The sequence below is a fragment of the Apostichopus japonicus genome, chromosome 3 (genome assembly GCF_037975245.1).
Source record: "Apostichopus japonicus isolate 1M-3 chromosome 3, ASM3797524v1, whole genome shotgun sequence".
NCBI lineage: Eukaryota > Metazoa > Echinodermata > Holothuroidea > Aspidochirotida > Stichopodidae > Apostichopus > Apostichopus japonicus.
In genome coordinates, this window is record NC_092563.1 from 7,755,150 (window position 1) to 7,773,994 (window position 18,845).

The 18,845-nt window shown below is 36.9% G+C and overlaps 1 protein-coding gene and 1 long non-coding RNA gene across 2 annotated transcripts in view; one reads left to right on the top strand and one right to left on the bottom strand.

Moving 5' to 3' along the window:
• Positions 1–18,845, bottom strand: part of LOC139961888 (uncharacterized) — a 115,884-nt gene that overhangs the window by 81,394 nt on the left and 15,645 nt on the right. The gene's annotated exons all lie outside the window — the stretch shown is intronic.
• LOC139961860 (uncharacterized) lies at positions 8,647–18,756 on the top strand. Its single transcript, XM_071961479.1, has 2 exons — positions 8,647–8,863; positions 13,996–18,756. Exon 2 carries the CDS (start codon positions 13,996–13,998, stop codon positions 17,848–17,850), a length of 3,855 nt encoding a protein of 1,284 aa, XP_071817580.1. The 5' UTR covers positions 8,647–8,863; the 3' UTR covers positions 17,851–18,756.

The following is an 18,845-nucleotide window of genomic DNA, read 5'->3' on the forward strand; positions in this document are numbered from 1 at the left end:
AAGCGGGTGACGAAAGACTCATTCCTTGTCGGTCGTGTAAATCGTGGCTAGGGTTCAAGACAGGCCTCTGGCGATAATACCTTTGGCTGTAGGCATGGTACTTTTTGTGGCCTAGGATCCCGTACCATGTCTCCCTTGTTGTCGCAAAAGAACCCGGGAGGATGCGCAGAGGGTCGGTCAAATCGACCAGAAGCGTACTAGGTGGCGTGCGTGAATCCTTGCCTTTGGCCAGAGGTGGTGACATCTCTGCGACCGGCATGCTTGCAGCCACCGTCCACTGAATACGTGGCCTGATGAGGCGCTATTCTCCTAAAAGTGAATCTACGGAAGCCTTAAAGAGCCATATAGCTATTTTATATTAAAAAAACACCCTGTTTCAAACTAGCGCCATCGAATTCCCTAAAAGCCTTTTTTTCTTTTCTTTTCACTCTGAAGGTAGAATGAATTTTATTGTAATGGGTTATTTGTGGTAAGCCAAGCAATTAAACTCATTGTTGGGTATAAATGAGTTGGCAAAGATTTAACCAACCTACACCAAAACAAGCATTATATTCGTTGCAATGCCAGAGACATTCAAGCCAGCAAGACCATGTGATAACATTTTAATATACATAGAATTCAATCTATATCACTTTTGCAAGAAAACCAAAGTATACCAGTGTCAATATGGTCCCATTATAAGCAACAGTATAGTAGCAATTCTCATACCGGATAGTAGGTAGTTTCGGAAACTGAGTGATTTTATGAACTTTGTTTGAGATTCACAAAAAAAAAATATACCCCGTATTGTGTTTTGATAACTTCAGGAACAAAATTAACTTTGATATGCCGTGGACCGTTAAAAACCACTGCTCTCGGTCTAGCTAGGGTTGTATAGCAAATTTACTTTTTTTGTGTGTGTTTTGGAATGACCCTTTAAACAGTTGAGGTTCACTAGTTAAAGTGACTGGACCTTTTAGTTTAGTACACAGCCCATCAGAGTAGTTCCTCAGTTGCACTACAAAACTCAATGGGAGAAATTAAGATGATATGGTCTCAAATGACATGTTTGTAATTTATTACAAAGTTGTTAAGGATAAATGATGTTGAATGCCATCCAAGGGTGCTCTGTTGCTTATATGAAGTTTAACGAACATATTCTGGTTGACCTCAAAACAACGGTTTAACATTAAGTATAAGAACTACCATGAGGAACGGACGTAACCATCAAGTTAGCCTGAACGAATATTCCAGAAATAAGTGTCTTTAACGAAACATATCTTAAAAAATACTGGAATAGCTACAGGAATATTATTGGACTGAAAGTCGTCTGTTATTTTGGGGTATTATAACATATCAAAACTAAAATTCTGCCTTATTCATTATTTAATTATTTTATTGAGTTATTAAGTGTCAGCAAAATTTATCTGTCGATCATTCTCCCATGATTGATTTCCGGGGATACTTTTACGAAAAGTAACCCAGGAAAGAACCTGGGCAAGAAACCAAACCACCGAACGTTTGATCCGCTCTCAACCCCCGTCCCCTTGCATCAAGACTGTGACTGTGTGATCATCGTAAGGTGTGTATAACCATTCCCCTCGAAAGGGAACAGATACAACACATGATCTTGGGGGATGTCTTCAACTCTTAAGTTGATATGTTAATTGTACACGATTCAGTATAAAACTAGTTTGATCTCGGAAGAATGTTATCCGATTCCTTGTTCTTTATTCTATTTGTTTCATAAGTCAATGAACTGCATTCTGATGAACAATGAACAGATGAAGATAACTGCCATTTCTGGAATACCAAGTAGACCCCGTTGTGTCCAACACGTAACTCACTAATGGAATTTATCGATACTCAATGACGAACCACATCTGCCTTATTTGAAAAAAAGTTTATAACAATAGAGATTAATGCCATTCAAGTGGTCCATTTGCTTTCATACTTCTCAAACCTGTGACTAGATATTCATCTCCACTATGCGTAATTTTTGCTGAGTACCAAATGCTTGTCAATGGGGTCAATTATTTCCCCCTTCAGCCCACCTCCACCCCACCTGGCTCATATGCCCAATACTGGAACCCCTCTACAAGAATTCCACCTGCCTCCCACACCTCTTCCTACCTATCTTTTCCCTGCACCCCCACCCCCACCTGACTCAAATGACCAGGACTGGAAGCCCACTACAATATCGCCACCTGCGTCATACACCTCTCCCAACCTATATTTCCCCTTCACCCCCACCCCCACCTCCCATATGTTTTACTACTGCTACCACATAGAAAACAAGTACTGCACCAGTGTCGAATTTTATTTTAAGATAAAGCTGACTTGTCGTAAGACCTCAAGCAACCAGACTTAATTTTGAGATTTTGTTTCCACTCTATCAATTTTTGATATTTCAAATAGTGTGATCACCAAAGTTTTCTCTTTTCATAAGTTAGCATAATGGATAAACAGTTTCAAGGCAAAGATTGATCAGTATAGAGGTAATAATATTTTGCGTCAATGGTTTAAAAATAGCACCGAATTCAGGCATTCTTTTTGAAAACCCACGCATGATGGTTGACTGGACACGTATAGTGTTTACGTATATATTTGGTTGTAATAACAGTCCCCAAAAGAATATATCTGGCGTCTATTGTAGCCTGATTTTTTGTCTGCCAGAGAAATATACCCTCTTTGTGATTTAGACAACAGCAATGCATTCATAGGTGTTATTTCCTGGTGACAACACGTTTTCAGTACCTTGATTATGTCTGATATTTGCCACGTATTATATGATGTTTGCTCAATTCTCTGCGGTTGTATTGTAATGCTCTTGTTTTGTATGAATCTGTGCGTGATGCTTCATTGCTTTCAGTTTTCAAGTGTCATATGTGATTGCTAAATTGAACTTGAATAATAATGCTAAAGAGGTATACACAACATCACCAGTGAATTTTAAATTGCAGCCCTAACCCCACCCCCCTCCCCCCGTCATGGCCCCAACCTCAAGAATATAATACTAATAAAGAATATCCATATCCATATATTGACCTATCTCAGTTGATGTAAATAACGAGACACACCGTTGTTTGTATAATTATATGAAATACTGAGCACACTGCTATGCAAGCAATTACACAAAAAATGAAAAGATGATTCAACAGTTTAGCTGTTTGTTTCAATTTCTGAATTTTTCTACAATTAAAGTTGAATTTCTTTGATATTCAACTTTTTCTAGTAAAAGTGTCCAAGTCCTAGAGTAGTGTGGTGTCGTGAGGGGTTGTGAGGGCGTATCGTCCTGCCGCATGCATTTGAAATTACATGGACTGGGCTGGAGTTTCCTTTTATCCAAGCCACCATTTCTCTAGAATCTGTGAAGAAGAAATGAATATATAATGCGACCAGCCTAAACAATGTCAACACATTATTATGTATGCCTGAAAGAGATGCATGATGGCAGTACTGTAATCCTTTTTAAGCATAAATGTTTATATATATATATATATATATATATATATATATATATATATATATATATTATATATATATATATTTATATAAATATATAAGCCCTGCCAAAAACATGCAAACTATATTTTTCACTACGTTAACAATGAGTATGTCAATACGTCACAACCATTTTGAAAAGTAATTGACATGAAACTAAGAATGTCTGTATGGATCTGATTGCAAGTTACAATGTGAAGGGAGAGTGAAGAGGGGGAGGGGGGTTGGTGAAGAGGGGGGAGGGGGGTTGGTGAATGACTGAAGGGGGAGGAGATTAACTTGCTTGGTTAATGCACCAAAGTAGCCGTTACCGTACGTGAAATATATATTGTTTTGACTTTTAAAGTCAAAATAATGAGATTAAAAGTAAAAAAGTAATGAGATTACGAAGTCAAAATCATGACATTAAAAGTCAAGATTTTGAGTCGCTAGCTTTTTCTTTCCCATGTCCCTATTAAGTCACCATAACAAAAGTATTGGTAAAATGCCATGATTATATTTAGTAGAATAAAAAAACAAGTCATGCGTATTCGTCACACTTTAGTAAAAGTAAACAGAAGGGTAGACTGACGGGGATTTGCTTAAGGCTATGAAATTTTAATACAATACATCAATCTTTTAGAGTAAACAAGGTTGAGAATTGAGGAAATATATGTTTACATGACATTGAAATAACGCTCTGCAAATTGAATGGTCATAGCCTTGGAATGTAGATTGCAACACTATTAATTAAAGGGGAACATTTGCAAGTGGCATGTAGGATAAGGTGTCTTATCAAGCTAAACAAAGAAGAATCCTTATGTGTCAATTATAATCATGTTGAACCTTTCATTAAGCCAAACGAATGAAGGAGAAGTTACAGGGGACGTCGCAATATAGTTACTGTTTAACTGTAATATGTCTTCATCTTGTCCATCAACTTAAATCTTTGAAATGTTACTTTATAGGTTTTATTGTCTAAGTAACCGGGGTGTTAGTTTAACCTTTCATTAAGCCAAACGAATGAAGGAGAAGTTACAGAGACGTCGCAATATAATTACTGTTTAACTGTAATATGTCTTCATCTTGTCCATCAACTTAAATCTTTGAAATGTTACTTTATAGAATTTATTGTCTAAGTAACATGGGTGTTAGTTTAAAATTTGGCAGATGTTCAACAGTTGCATTATGAGATGCGAAAGTATGTGCATACCAACGTAACATGCATAATAAGATGCAGGAGAGGGTGAAGATCAGACTTGTAGTAAGTCTGCATCTCATACATATATATATATATATATATATATATATATATATATATATATATATATATATATATATATATATAAAACCATATCTACCTGTGCTTGTAATCACTCTCACATACTTCATTATTTTTATTATTTTGTATTTCTTCTGTTGATTATAGTGTAAGATCAAGCACTCTCATTTTAAGCTTTGTGTCTTGTGCTCGTACTGAAGGGAATTTGTCTTGTACTCACACTGTGTCAAAAATGCTCCACCATACAAGTTAGGCTCTAGCTTGTGCATATTAAGTGTTAGGCCTTACTGAGGGAGGAGGGAGGGGCATATTATTCGGTTACTTTGGGCACTGACTTACATGACCATATTACGCACATTCTCAAACTCTTTTCCATGAACTGATTTCAAATAGGCTAACGCTAGTATACCGTTACGTAGCCCAGGTTCGCGGGCAACTTGTACCATACGTTATCCTATAGTAGCATGTGTTCACGTTTCTAGCAACGGCTTTAACGTTGCAGTTATTGCGGCTCTTCTTGCGCAATTGTCTCAGAGTCTATAGTCTGCTTGCTGACTGCAGTATGGACGTAGGCTAGGTAATTAAAAGTATTACGGTGAGTCCAACTTTAGTGATCATTGGCTATAAGACTACAACTCCTACATAACAAAAATGTGTTATGTTTACAATATATACTTGACTATGATAGGCTAGCAAAGACTGAAGCTTAGAATTACATTCTGCAGCTTGTAAAGCCCGTCTTCCTGGACTATTATGGCAAGCCGTTTTATAACTCATATAGTCTATACCAGTAATTGGTAAAATTAATTTCACAATTTGCAAGTTAAAAATGTGCGGAGTCAATCTAATTTGAACTAAGTTGTTGGCTACATTCTAGCATTTCATTAGTCTATTCATTTCTCAGTTTGCGTCCGTGAGTACAGTAGCGGCTGATCACCGTGAACAGCATTTCCAAAGTAGACCTACGCCCGAGGAGGGTTAGGTGGTCGAGGTATATGGCCAATACCTTCGATCGTCAGTACGGGGGAAATGGATCAGTCGGAGGATTTTGCATGCAGCCGGGGAAGAATTGGACCACTACTACAGGTGATCCCATCCCCCCCCCCTTTTAAACTTCACACAAAATATTGATTGCGAAACCAAGCATTAAGCCTCGGGCTACTATGTAGTATATATAAATACATTAACCTAATTAATATTCTAAATATGTCCCAGAATGTACCATTTGATTTCATCTCTCTCTGGGGGAGGACCCCCCACGTACACCCTCCACACATGGGTATCGCCTTCAATGACCACACGGACGCACCATCCTTTATATGCTTATATGATTCAGGTAGTACTACCAAAATCAGTCGGGTCAATGTTTGGAGTTTATTATTATTAGCACAATTTTGCGTTTAGAGCTACTTATACCATGGAGCTATAAACAGATACAGACCTTAATTATGATCTAACTACGCCCCAGACTGTATCAATTGACTTCTACTTGAAGAAAAATGCCTCAGCTAATATGAAAACAGGGGCGTATCCAGGGGGGCGCAACAGGCGCGCGCCCCCCCCTATTGGCCGTCACCAAAAAAAAAAAGTTTAGCAAAAAAAAAAAAAAAAAAAAAAATTGATGGCGACCTTTATGTGAGATGTCGGTGATCGCTCAACCCCCCCCCCCTCCCGTATGCTTTATTTTTTGTTTGCCAAAAAAAGGTTCTGGCGAAGTTCGGCGCCATAATAGTTTTAGAAACATAGATGGTAATTGTGTTTGTATTATCACTATAAACACTAAATGACATGCCAGCCATACTAAATTGTGCATTTTGTGTCTATATTTACTGGAAATGTTGCTTATTATTAAGGTCGAAAAATGGATCACATATGGCCATGGGCGGCGATCCTGGGTGGAGGGGGGATATATCCCCCCATGAAAATGGGTGGAGGGGATGTAATGCACCATATCCCCCCCCCCCACCAAATGCCAGGGATAAGAATATTTTCATGCCTACATTTATGCATCTTCGTTAATGTACGGCTCTTTTTTAGCTTCATTTCTCGCCTACCATAAACGCAGTGCGATCTTTTCAAATAAAGTGTCTTTATAAAGCAAAAATAGTTGACTGTAGGCTTCATTGGCCCTATAACAACAAAATGTATTATTGCGCCCACGGTATTGATATAGTACATATATGCACCCTCATAGTATTCATATAGACCCTATAGTAGGCCTACACACGTACATGTTCCCTCGAACAGCTGAGAATCTCATGTAAACCAGGGTAATGCTTAATACACGTTTCACCTGGATGCCCTAGCAATCGGTACCTAGGAATGTAACTATGTGCAATTGTGTATTGCATGTGTATAGGCCTATAATAGCCTGCATGAGGCCATTTTCTTCATCGAATAATATAACAGAGCTCTCGAACATTCTAACGTTGCGCCTGAAACAAGATTGACGGGGGCAATTTTCCCAAAATAACACCCGAAATTAAAAAAAAAAAGTATTTTGGATCCTGATTATGAGATATTTCGGACATGACATCCCTATTTTAAAGTTGGGTATATGCCGCTTGGAAACCTCGGGAAGTGCCGTTTCCGGCCATCTAGAGGGTTTGTTAATCCCAAAATTTTCTTGTACGCTTCGCGCCAACTCATGGTGGCGCTACGCTTAGATAGTCAACAAGGTCATATCCCCCCCTCCCACTCGGAAGTACGGATCGCCGCCCATGCATATGACACCATTTTGCATTTCAGCCCTTCTTTGAAAGCAAAAATTGTACACCCCTCCCCTTAGACCCATCCCCTAGGACGGCGATCATTCATGCCTGGCGCCCCCCCCCCATTGGAAAATCCTGGATACGCCCCTGTGAAAACAAACTTTTTCACAACCTATGCAGTTTTATGGACAATGACTCACTCTGCAGTACAAAAATAAGAATAACCCATAGAAAAAGTGTAAGAACCAATCAAGCAGAGAAGAAAAGAAGAGAAGTCGTTAAGTTTGTTGAGTAGGAAATATTTTCACACGATTATATTCTTAAAGGGTCACCCATGTAATAACCATACGTCACAGACAGTACGGGGACTAATTCGTCTATACTTATAGTTTATTTCAAACGTTTCGTTCTCGATTCATCATCTATTTAACACTTATCACAATCTTTTCAATGCCATTTAACTCTGGACATATATAGATAAGGTGCTACTGACAAAACAAAAGTCTCTGGATATGTGTGTCTAAAACGAAGACCTTTAAAACGAAGACATCTAAAACAAAGACCGAAGATAGAAGACTGGAAAAATCGAAAACAAATAAAGAAGTCTTCATTTCTCAATTTTCATTTTCGAGATTCGCAGTACAGGCAAGTCTCGAAAACGAAGACCGAATAACGAAGACCTGCAATAATAATTATTTAAAACAGATACAATCGTCATGAAACTCTTCTAGTAGATCATACAAAGTTTAACGTCCTTGTCAGCCCCGGGGCACGGGGAGAGGGGATTTTGAAACCATTAGTTACGGTACGTGGTAAGGAGCAAGTCAAGGTACAACTGTTACCTCTTTAAGTGTGTTAGTCAATATTATTGGACCAATTCATTGTGGTGCGACAACAAAAGGAATATATTCGGAGATCAACTACGCCCGCACGCGGGTGTCAAAAACATCACGAATGTTTTCGTGTTCCTGTTTGTGTTATTTCCTCAAACGCGCAAGGACATTTCAATACAACCGATTTCATTTGTCGAAGTAAATTGAATATTCAGTAATCAGTGGACCGGCCGCTAGTCAAATGATGTATACATAATACAAATATACGATGAAGTTGAGATCTAATTTTAAGTACTAACACCTGCGCTGGTGGTTATTGTGATTGGGCTGGAGGATATACATATTCATATATCTATTTATATATATAACTGTGAAACTGGAAGAGATCGCGACAAATGGTAAGCGCCGTTGTTATTTTACTGCAGAGCTAGGTTGCAAAGGCAAGGTTTGCACTAGCAAATGGAGAACGTGGTGCCTCGACAAATTTGATTCATTAATCTTCTTCTCAGAGCAATTTGACGTGAACAGAAAACCTCAAATTTACTATTGTTCATCGTATTGAAACTGAAGAAAGGGTTCGTATAACTTTAGTTGATTTATAATTACGAGACAATTGTGAATATTTGTTAATAATTAAAAAACAATAAGAAAAAAACTTTTCCATGAACCATGATAAACCATGATACTAGCTATAGATGCATGGTACGATGCTATTACTGTAAGTGACGACTGGAAATGCATGATATATTGGAGTACATTACTTTTTTTTTACTATTTGTACTACACCGTTAGATATAATATCACAAACCCTCCAAATATTAATCAAATTAACATTACTTAATGTGCATTAATTTTTGAGTACTGGACGAATCTTATTATTTCCCAAAAAAAAGAAAACAACAATAAGGTCCAGATATAATAAAGTCAGTATTAATTCCACACAACGAGCAACTTTGAAATGTTGAAAGCATTCCACCTTTCTCTAAAGTTATTTCTAATGGTATTTAATTATTACTAATGTAACGTCTTGCAACGTTTAGCATGTTTGGATTGAAAGTAACGAAGAACTGCTTTTAATTTTAGACTATTTGCTGTACAGTTATAGAAATAGAAAATGCAAGCTGACTAATCCACTGATCACTTTCCCCTCGTATTTTTCGGAGAGTTTTTTTCTGGGTAGGCGAGCGAGGCTATTACCTCATGGGGGTGGGTGGATTTGCTGGGTAACATTGTCGGGGCGCCCGAGGCGCTTATCCATGATGTGGGTGTTACACCCTCTTTAGCATTACTCAAAAATAAGGGGGAAAATGATCGTTAGCACAACCTTGCGTTTAGGCTTAATAACGCGTCAGAATGCAGCGTTTGACTTTTTAGTGAGGGGTAGGTGTGAAACTACCTGACTATCTACAGTCTTCCCAAGGCCGTATCCCTCTTTTGAAATCCCTGAATCCGCCTTTGACGCTTCCACAAAGGTTCACGATCTTTTCTAAATCATGTCATGGGATTTACACCCCCCTCCCCCTCTCGCGCACACACTCGTTCGCCCGGAGCACACAAACGAATCAAAGATGATCATTTTACAGCATTGAAAATATATTCACCGTTTTAATAATTGATCATAGGTACATTTTCTACCTCTATACAAGAAAAGAAAAAGTTAACGCATTTTATTAGTATACTTAAGTATGAAATGATCGTAGAAGCGAACGCAAAGTTCATTTTACGCACGTGATATCCGCTATATTTTGCTTTCGGTGCAATACAATATATTTAAAAGGAATTTGATGGGAAAAAAGAAGTTTGCTCAAGGGCATACCATGGACTCTATAATATTCGTCAGATCAGAAAATTCCTGGATGAGGACTGTACTAAAACTCTTATTAATGCTTTTGTAATTAGTCACATTGACTACTGTAATGCACTCTTGACTGGTTTACCTGATTATAAGCTTCGTAGAGTTCAAATGGTACTTAATGGAGCGGCTCGGTTGATTTACGCTCTTCCTAAATTTTGTCACATTACTTTTACTTTACAATCTCTTCATTGGTTACCTGTACAGCAACGCATTGAATTTAAACTAATCTTGCAAGTATTTAAATGTTTAAAAGGTCTTGCACCTAAGTATTTATGTGATATGATCTTGGTGAAGTCTAATTCTTACTCTTTGCGCTCACATTCTCAAATCACCCTGCATATTCCTCGTATCAATCATAATACGTTAGGCAATAGGGCTTTTGCCTACAAAGGACCTCGGTTGTGGAATTCACTTCCGGTGGAATTGATGTGTATCGACTCCTTGACCCTGGATGCTTTCAAGATAAAGCTAAAAACGTATCTGTTTAAGCTTGCTTATTTTGATTGATCCGACTGGTTGGCTTTTTCCTTGTTAAGCGCTTTTGAATGGTTTGTACAAAATTAGAGCTATATAAATGCATTTATTATTATTATTATTATTATTATTATTATATATATATATATTTGTAATAATAGTGCCCTCCCCCCTTTCCCGTCCCTATTATCTTCAATGTAATCCTTTTATGATTTGGACAGCGTATCTTTTGTTTCATGTTTGCGCTCTTGTATAGCTGTTTCGGTTTCCTGGGAATGACCTTAAAGGTAATCAGGGGTTCGGAGAAATCCACCCTGCCGAGTCGTGTTTTGTTTGGTTGTAGACTATTGTCAATACATATGTGTCTGATAATACAGGTTGGGGACGATGTTATTGATTTTGTTTTACACTGTAGTGGTATGCATAGCATAGTCCGAACGACAAACCTGTTTCTTCCCTGCGCCACAGTATAATCCCTGTGTGCATATCTTGCATGATAGCCCAAAGATAGAGCGCCTCAGCGTCAAATTCTAATACTTTTTGACACATTTTATTATTTCTAAAACGGGATCGACCCTTTTCGTGGTACCGATGGTAAATAATGGAGGGGCCGTATGGCAAGCCGTTTTAACATTTACCTCGCTATTCTTCTTAAGAAAAACCAATTCCACTGAAGTAGAATACAATTAAGCTTAAGTGAAATTAATTGCACTTAAGTAGAATACAATTAAGCTTAAGTGAAATTAATTGCACTTAAGTAGAATTGCATTTTACTTAAGTTTAATTGTATTCCACTTAAGTAAAATTCCCACTTTCTTTTAGGCTTAAGTTAAATTCAATTTCACTTAAGCTTAATTGTATTCTACTTAAGTAAAATACAAATCTACTTAAGTAAAATTTAATTTAGCTTAAGTAAAAGTGTCATTCTTTTTCACTTAAGCTAAATGAATTTTACTTAAGTAAAATTGTATTTTACTTAAGTAGAATACAATTAAGCTTAAGTGAAATTGAAATTGAATTAAACTTAAGCTAAACTGTATTCTGCTTAAGTAGAATTGTATTTTACTTAAGTAGAATAAAATTGCATTTTACTTCAGTAAAATTCAATTCTACTTCAGTAAAATACAATTTAGCTTAGTGGAATTGAAGGATCGGTCGCAATTAAGCTTAAGTGAAATTAATTGCACTTAAGTAGAATTGCATTTTACTTAGGTTTAATTGTATTCCACTTAAGTAAAATTACCACTTTCTTTTAGGCTTAAGTTAAATTCAATTTCACTTAAGCTTAATTGTATTCTACTTAAGTAAAATACAAATCTACTTAAGTAAAATTTAATTTAGCTTAAGTAAAAGTGTCATTCTTTTTCACTTAAGCTAAATGAATTTTACTTAAGTAAAATTGTATTTTACTTAAGTAGAATACAATTAAGCTTAAGTGAAATTGAATTAAACTTAAGCTAAACTGTATTCTGCTTAAGTAGAATTGTATTTTACTTAAGTAGAATAAAATTGCATTTTACTTAAGTAAAATTCAATTCTACTTCAGTAAAATACAATTTAGCTTAGTGGAATTGAAGGATCGGTCGCATGGCAAGCCGTATTAACATTTACCACGTGCGGATAAGTGGTTGGTCTGGGGGCAATGTTAACATGGTACCATGCCTAGTGGTACTACTACTACTAGTACTACTAGTACTAGTACCACTGCTTGGTGCAACAGCATCAGCAACAGTTTGCAACAATTGATTGACTGGCTGCATTTACCAAATGTCTAACGTTCAGACTCAGTGATAAACATTGCTTTGCTTCATTTGCTAAGGGTATGTATGGTGTTATGTTCGTATAAATACACAACGAAAGCTGGATAAGTATGGCAGTATGAGGGAATGGCCGCAAATAGTTACGTAACTAGTACGTCTTGAACGTAGCTCTATAGGTCTCGCATCACAAGTAATTGTTCCATTGACTTACACACTAAACTTGTCACTTTCAAGACCTGCCAAAGCATAGATAGAAGTTTTCATCTGGTATATCCTATACCCACCACATGATAGCTGTGATCTTGGCCTATCATGGCAAACTTCCATATCATGACCGTTTAGATTATGAGCTAGAAGAGGAGCAAGTTTGAACCCTTCCATATGCTCGTTCGGAGTAATATCAACATTTAACCAAAGACTTTTAAAATGGTTTATATCACCTTCGATCCTCCCTATTTTCACACCATCTGTACTTAAAATTATGCTCTTTCATATAAAGGCAGAAAAAGCGATGACAGTAAATGATAACATGCTTAAACAAGCTTTACGTTAGGTACTTTTACCTCTTTTCTGACAATGGTTAACCTATTGAGCGGATGAACAAGTGGTGAGGTACCTATAATAGTATACCAAGTCGGACTTCGCGGCAAGTACAGTGACGCAATGAGTAGCATACTGATTGACCAATCACATTTTACTTAAGTGTAATTCTATTTCACTTAGGCTAAATTGAATTTTACTTAAGTGAAAAAGATTGACCAATCACATTTCACTTAAGCGTAATTCTATTTCACTTAAGTAAAATGCAATTTAGCTTAAGTGAAATTGAAAAGCCATTTTGCTTAAGTAGAATAGCATTTTACTTAAGTAGAATTGAATTTTACTTCAGCAGAATTGTATTTTACTTAAGTAGAATTGTATTTTACTTAAGCTTAATTCAATTAAGCTTAAGCTAATTTGAAGTTTACTTAAGTAAAATACGATGTAGACAAAAACCGTTTGAACTTAAGCTAATATGAATTCCACTTAAGTGGAATACAATTAAGCTTAAGTAAAATGCAATTCTACTTAAATGCAATTCATTTCACTTAAGCTTAATTGTATTCTACTTAAGTGGAATTAATTCTACTTAAGTAGAATAGAGAGGTAAATGTTAAAACGGCTTGCCATAGGGCCGCCAACGATGTTGTTTTTCAAGAGATACTTCTGTCTGTTTGCAGAATCTCATATTGATGTTTACTATAAATTGTATTGCTGCTTTGGTTCAGGTAAAGAGAAAGTTAGTTGCAAGGGGGTCAACAGTAATTGGGCTACCGTTACAAAAGAAAAGTTTGTGGAAGTTATCCAAAACAAATGCTCTGTTCAGGCAACTAATAGAGGTTTTCAAATGAAGAGCGGTCAATGCAGAACTACATTCAGGAAAAGACCGCGCTATCGTATTTATACCTTAAACGGAAAGTGGCGAAGGATGGGGTTTCACTACACCCTTAGATTTGTAAAGCTGTCATCTGTAAGACATATAAGATCTTATATTTGCGCTTTCGCATCAAGATTGTATCTATGCGTATGTCATGTTGTATTCTATTCACTGTGTTCTTTCTTTGACCTTTATTGACAGATGACAATGGGGTATCTAGGTGTGGTGCTATTCTCGTTAGCTGTGCAGTTATTGCTTCTCTTTAATCCTATTCAAGCAACATGGCAGTGCCCTGAGACCTGTCGTTGCGTAGGGACATCACTGTACTGCGCTGCTAACCTTATGGAGATTCCATCAGAAATCCCTGATACTTATGAACGCCTATATTTCGGTTTTAATGATATCCAGAGTGTTGAAAGAGATTCCTTATCACATTTGGGCAATCTAAGGCTGATCGATATAAGGTCAAATGGAATATTCCAAATAAATGACATGACCTTCCAAGAACTTCAGACATTAGAGACATTGCAGTTATCATCTAATAATCTCCGGGCTATCACAGTCGATTTATTGTCAGGTCTGAGGAGCTTGGAAGTGCTTGATGTTTCAAACAACGTTATTGATAGAATTGATCCTGGATCATTCGATCATCTACCAAATATAAAAGAGATTAATCTTCGATCAAATCTAATCGAATTGCTTCACCCAATGATGTTTCGGTCACTGGCAAATCTCGAAATTCTTTCTCTCCGAAATAACTTCATCGAGGAGATTGCGTCAACTGCATTACCACTTCCTTCCAATCTCACGGAATTGGATCTAAAATACAATGACTTGTATGAGATCGATGACGAGATTTTCAGACAACAAAGTAGACTTAAGACCTTGCTTCTCGGGAACAACTACATATCCTATATCGCAGAGATGGCATTCACCGATATAACTTATCTTGAGGAACTAGATGTCTCCAGCAACGAGCTAGAGTCTATACCGCCTGAAGCTTTGGGTGGTTTAAGGAACCTCAACATATTGGACCTCTCCGACAATAAAATTGACGTCATAACTATTGGCGCTTTAAGAACCTTAGAGAAGTTAGAAGAACTTGATCTTACTAGGAATTCTCTCTCTGAACTTGAGTTTGCAATGTTCTCCGGGCTTAACAATCTAAAAGTTTTAAATTTACACAAGAACGTCATTGAATTGATCCATCCTGGTACATTCAGAGCTGTGCAATCCTTGGAAAAGGTTAACTTGGGATTTAATTATATCCGAAACATATCCAGCGATGTTTACCAAGATCTCATCAATATCAGAGAATTGGATTTTGAATTAAACCAAATAGAGGAGATCAACTTCCCAGACTTAGAGAGACTCAAAAAGTTGCAGAATCTCACCATATCTTACAACCGTCTCACGAAAGTCAACACCAGTAGTGCATCTGTTATTGACAACTTAGAGAGGATAGACCTACAAGGTAATTTTCTTTCCAACCTACAGCAGAACTTTCTTGTTGGTTTACCGTCTTTGGCTGAACTATCACTAAACCACTCAAATGTGGAATTACTTCGTAGAGGCGTCTTCCGGTCTCTAGGTAATTATCATAACCTTACCACCCTAGAACTCGCAAATTGTGACATAGATTCAATTGAAGCAAATTCATTTGACCATCTAACTAAGTTATTAATACTACGTCTAAATGGCAACAGTCTCGAAACTGTGACGGCTGTAATGTTTAGGGGATTGAATAGTTTGGAGGTAATCAATTTATCCGATAACTTAATATCTTTTATCGACGTTACTACTTTCCAAACGATGAGTAATCTCCGCGAGGTACTCTTAAACAACAACAGGCTTATCGAACTCGATTTTAGAATGTTTGAATTCAACATGCTCATCCAAAATGTACATCTACTGGGAAATATCAATATGTCCTCGATATACACTGAATTAATTGAATCCTTCACCAATTTAGAAGTTCTTCAAATCTCCTCGTGTGTTTATTGTTCTGAGGCGCTCTCCTCTTTACAGTTTGTCGAAATGAACAATTTAACAGAGATTGTAATGACAGAAGTTGGCTTGAATGAAATTCCCTCTAGTGTAGGTTATGCCCAACGAGTTAAAGAGATCGACTTGTCCAGAAATGAAATTTTACAAGTCAATTCCAGTCGAATTGGTATTAAAAACAAAACATTTAGTCTTGATTTGTCTTTCAACAAAGTTACCAACCTCTCTCTGGCCAATGTGGACATGTTAACGTCACTCTTGCTGGACTACAATAAACTTACTGGTATAAGCAATCAAACCTTTGCCAACTTAAGTTCACTGGGACGAGTAAGTTTAACACATAACGAAATTTTTGAGATTGGAAGGAGCAGCTTTGTTGAAGTAGGACAAGTATCGATGATTAGTATCGATCTTTCTTACAATAAGATAACCTCTCTCCCGATTGCGCCAATATTTCATCCCAATACTAGTAGACTGGTTCTTCACCATAACCAAATTACTAGTGTATCTTCATCCTCTTTCGATGAGATGGTAAGAATCTTTGAGTTTGATATCTCATACAACAAACTGCAAGTCTTAGATATTGAATTGCTTGGCAAAATGCCCAAGTTATACACCTTCAAAGCTGCGCACAACAGCCTAGTTCAATTATCCAGTGGTACATTTGATGGGAATCCAAGCTTGAGAACAGTCGTTTTGTCGTACAATAAAATATCAACGTTATCTGATCAGGTTTTCTCAGCCATAGACCGAATACATCAACTTTTTCTGGATGGAAATCCACTCCATGTTGTTCCATCAAATATATTGCTCAATCAGCCCTGGATAAGTACCCTTTCATTATCAGATACTAAGCTTGTAACGATACTGAAATCTGATTTTGCTCACTCAAAGCTTCTTCAATTTCTTGACATCTCCAACAACTCATTAAACTTCATCGAAGATAAAAGTTTCCAACTGCTTCCGAATTTATATAGACTGGACATTTCTCACAATTCTCTAGATAGCTTTCATGCACTTGGAATTGAGTACCTAACAAAATTGGTCGTCTTTTATAGCAGTAACAATAACTTTAAGACTATTTCCGCAAGAATATTTGAGGGGAGCAGCGATATGAAAGTCCTTGACGTATCTAACAATCAAATCGAAGTATTGCAAGACCGAATGTTTTCGGGTTTGCGACCGTATAGTATATCGCTCGCCAGGAATAATATCACAAGTCTCATGGGGGATGCTTTTGATGGGTTTTATAGCACCCACTTAAAGTCATTAGATCTAAGTTTCAACAAAATATCTTACATGCAGAAGGACACATTCCAAAGCTTAAGACACTTGAGATTTTTACAACTTCAAGGGAACAACCTTGGAAACATCGAAGATGGCATATTCTCACCATTGTTGAATAACTGGGTTACTTTGTTGAATAACCCATGGCGTTGTGATGATAAAATATGTGGCCTTCGAACTTGGCTTACGAAACACCCATCCTTTGTTCGGGGCCCTCTATTTGATACATTGTCAGAAGATTTTCATGGGAATTTCTTATACCTAAATTTGGATGATGTTAAATGTGAAACCGGTAGCAGATCAAGTTACATAGGACAACCCATTGAACATCTTCCAGACGGGGTATGCCTCCCTGTCCCCTCACAATCTAGTGAGTTGACAACAACCCCATCTGATCCGAATAAAGATACATATGTGTTATTTTTGTGGTCGGGTCTTGCTTTAGGAGCTTGCATTGTATTCGTCGTGTTGATGGTTGCCTGCATATGCATAGTAGGAAGGAGGAGAAGGTCAAAACGCAGACCAAACGACGATCTACCACCACCTTATTACGAAGATGTAGCTGCAAGTGGTGATCTGGGCCGGAGGGTAGGTAGTGAGGACTTTCACCTTGCTAGGGTTAAACTTCCACCAGAACCTCTTGGTCATTATGACAGAAAGATTTCTCCCAATGAAGACCCTTATCTGTCTCCAAAATATGATGATTTGCGTAGGACTTATCGTGTGGATGATGACATAGACCCAAACTACATAATTGTCGAATAGAACCAAATAAGAAATTAGATGAACACGGACTTCCAGAAAGAGAAATGTGGATGGGACATGAATGTCAGGTTAAAAGATGATTTTGTAAGATTTGAAAAAAATTGAAAAGAATGTGATATAAATACATTTTCTTGTATATATATTTTTAATGCCACGTTACTTTCAGTTATAACGAATGGTTTTGCAGCAAACTGAAACCAAATGGACCAAGATGACCCTTAGTTATCTGGTTAATCACAAAGATGTTGGTCTATTATATATGTTAAATACGCTTTCTCCTCAACTTAAACTTTTACATCGGTGATTGTTCTTCGTGTTATTATATTTTCTTTATATACATACTCAAAACTCAGAGCAGTAAATTAATTCATTACAAAAGGTGACAAGACGATTTTCTTTTATTATATTTTTTATCAATGTAAATCAATTGTATATACTTGCCTAAATCCAAACTATTGTAAGCTCCGATACACGTTTAATACAGTGTATGTGTATATCATCAAATATTAATTGTTACATAATTTTAAAACCTTCCGGGAATATAAAACAGGTATACTTTTAACATTTTCATAAGAATAAATATGCAGAAATACTTTTGGGTTCATTATTTCTTTTTTAACAGGACGTTATTTTAGAATTATCGAAATTTAGGATCGAACACCAATTTGAATGTATAGTTAAAACACTTTAATGATGCTATAAAATTTTGATGTGGTTGCGAAAGCCGGGTATCTGTTTAGCTTTGTCACCCATTATCCAGATGAGTTACTGATGCAGGCTTGTGGATTATGTATTCCTTCATTCATATTTTGTTAAAGCTTATCTGGTAAAACTGTTGCATTACAAATAATAAACGCATAATACATCTCCAGCCTGGAATGTTCAAATAAATATTTAATAAATAAACACATTGTTTACTCGCTGTTGTGTTATTTACGCTGGATCTACCATACCCGTTGGTCTTATGTCAAGTCCTTCTCGGCCGACACGAGAAC

Excerpts from the sequence above, each read along its gene's own strand:
- LOC139961860 (XM_071961479.1), top strand. The coding sequence starts at position 13,996 with ATGACAATGGGGTATCTAGGTGTGGTGCTATTCTCGTTAGCTGTGCAG.